Consider the following 2,605-nt stretch of genomic DNA (forward strand, 5'->3'; position numbering starts at 1 on the left):
TCGCCCTATCTGAACCCCTAAACTTTACTCTCATTCACAATTGCATCTTTCCTCATTCTCGGCCTCCTCGTCGCATTGACAGTTCTCTTCTTCCTTATTTACCAAGTTTTGCCTGTCCCTTGAGAATCAATTTCAAGTTTTTTTTAGTGGATAGAAAGAAAACTATATGTGATGAAAGTCCACTTCTTTAAGTGCTCTTAAAGCTACACTTTCAGCTGTTTTATAGTTTTTGCATCAACTAGTCCTATTTAAGTGTCTTACCAATCCCACTCTTAAGTCTCAAGACGCTCTCAAGTCTCATCTTTCTTGAAGAAACAGAGGAATCTCATTTAAGTAAAGATCGAACACAACCGGATCTATAGGATAATTTTTTCAACAGGCACTTAGAAAATATGACTTTCTGACACCAAAACCTGTACAGAATTGTAGCATAAAGCAAACAAAATACACAAGTTTATATATGTTTTTGACAAACCCAAATCGATATATATATATATATACTTTCTCTTGTCATCTTGGACCTGATAACTCCATAGCTTGAACAAGCACCGAGGAATCGTCTGTAAGATCCGAATAACGTTCAGATGAAGAAAACTCGTTAGGTTTACTATAACTTCTGTTGGTTTCTGCTCTCTGGGAAGAAGCTTCCCATTTCTCAACAAGACCATCGCCTTCAAGCATTCTCACAACTTCAGACATCTTAGGACGGTGAACCGGAAGATACTGTGTACAAAGCAAAGCCACTTGAACCATCTCTTCCACTTCGATTCCATCGTAGTTGCTCTTCAAATCCTTGTCTACTATCTGTTCTAGCTTCTTCTCTTGTTGTAGTTTCTTCACCTACAAGTAAACCCAAAGAAAAACCCTAAAAGTGAGTATCTTTGACCTAATTGAAACAAGAAGATCAATTTTTATTTACTCTTTTACATCTTACCCAATCAAGAATCGCTCCTCTTTGGTTTGCTGCTTTTCCGAATTCAAGAGCTCTCAATCCAGTAATCAATTCGAGAAGAAGAATCCCGAAACCGAACACATCTGTCTTCTCCGAAGATTGTCCTGTTGAGAGATACTCAGGTGCAATGTGACCAACTGTTCCTCTCACGGCGGTTGTCACGTGCGACTCCTCATGATCCAAAAGCTTAGCCAACCCGAAATCTCCGACAACCCCTTCACAGTAATCATCCAGAAGTATGTTTGCAGCTTTGACGTCACGGTGAATGATCTATGGATCGCATTGCTCGTGCAAATACAGTAACCCTCTTCCTGCTCCTAATGCTATTCGCTTTCTTGTGCCCCAATCCAATACCGGTTTAGCTGCAAGACCAATCGTTAACCGTGTCAATTCATGTAAAGGAATCGAGCTTAATTAGAGGTGTTTCTAAATTACCTTTGAGACGAGAAGCGACACTGCCATTGGACATGTAAGGATAAACTAGAAGCCGTTCAGAGGAAGTAGTACATAAGCCGTAAAGACGGAGGAGGTTCCGGTGCACCGCAAGGCTTATCATTTCAACCTCAGTCTGAAACTGAATCTCTCCACCGCCATTATTTACATCCTTCAATCTCTTCACCGCGATGATGGTTCCATCGTGAAGACAACCTTTGTACACATTCCCAAACCCTCCTTTTCCGACAAGATTCTTGCTGCTGAAGTTACTCGTTGCAGATTGAAGTTCTTTGAAACTAAACCTCCTTAGATTCCCTAAACATACTTCTTCCTTGTTTTGCTCTAAGTAAGTCCAAATTCAAACACACACACATTGGTCCGATTTCGCATTCAATAGTTTGCAGTTTATAAAAAAAAGGATTTGTGTTATTGAATGTGAAACTTACCATTAATGTCAAAGAACAATACTTGTTTGTTATGTCTTCTTCTCCACCAAAGAAGAAAACCAAAGCCAATGATCAACAAGAAAACACAAGTAAGGCTTAAACCGAAAGCTACCGCGATTTTCCAGTTTTTTGTTCCTCCATCAGATGATTTATCTAACCAAACAACAACAACAAAAACACCATTTTAGCTTACATTCCATAGGATTCAATTATTACATTCGTTTATTTTAAAAGATTTTACTTACTTTGAGAACTATTCAAGGTGATTGACATTGGCTTTGGTTGAGTCCCATTACAGTCTTTCTCAGTTCCAGTTGGACAAATCTGAGGATTGCCCATAACACTGGATAACAAGTAACAAAAACTGTTAAATAAAAAAAACTATATAGGATAACTTTGGTAACGTATAGAAGTGGAAAAATTACAAAGAAAAGACAATGGAATTTACCATTACACTGTTTCTTTCTCAAAACAGAGTAAAAACAGAGCAGACATATATTCTTTCACAGAAATAGACTTACTTGAATGTTTTGGCAAGTGATCTTGGAACTGGTCCACTCAAGTTATTGTACGACAAATCCCTGAAACAAAAATAATTTCGAAATATATGAACATATATACATTATTTATATATATAGAAGAAAATGAAAAAGAAAATAAAAGAAAGAGAATGTACAAAAAAGTGAGTTGGGTCATGTTTGCCAATGAGCTTGGAATTGTTCCTGTCAGGCTGTTATTATTAACCCTCCTGCTCCACAATTTTCAACACAAA

The 2,605-nt window shown here is 37.6% G+C and overlaps 1 protein-coding gene across 1 annotated transcript in view; it reads right to left on the reverse strand.

The window, feature by feature from the left end:
• LOC104710317 (protein NSP-INTERACTING KINASE 2-like) overlaps positions 358–2,605 on the reverse strand; it is a 4,674-nt gene continuing 2,426 nt past the window's right edge. The window contains 5 exon segments of the mRNA XM_019229744.1: positions 358–840; positions 935–1,314; positions 1,388–1,729; positions 1,834–1,986; positions 2,079–2,176. Coding sequence (XP_019085289.1) covers positions 511–840; positions 935–1,314; positions 1,388–1,729; positions 1,834–1,986; positions 2,079–2,176 — 1,303 coding nt within the window. The 3' untranslated portion in view covers positions 358–510.

The sequence above is a fragment of the Camelina sativa genome, chromosome 9 (assembly GCF_000633955.1).
Source record: "Camelina sativa cultivar DH55 chromosome 9, Cs, whole genome shotgun sequence".
Classification (NCBI taxonomy): domain Eukaryota; kingdom Viridiplantae; phylum Streptophyta; class Magnoliopsida; order Brassicales; family Brassicaceae; genus Camelina; species Camelina sativa.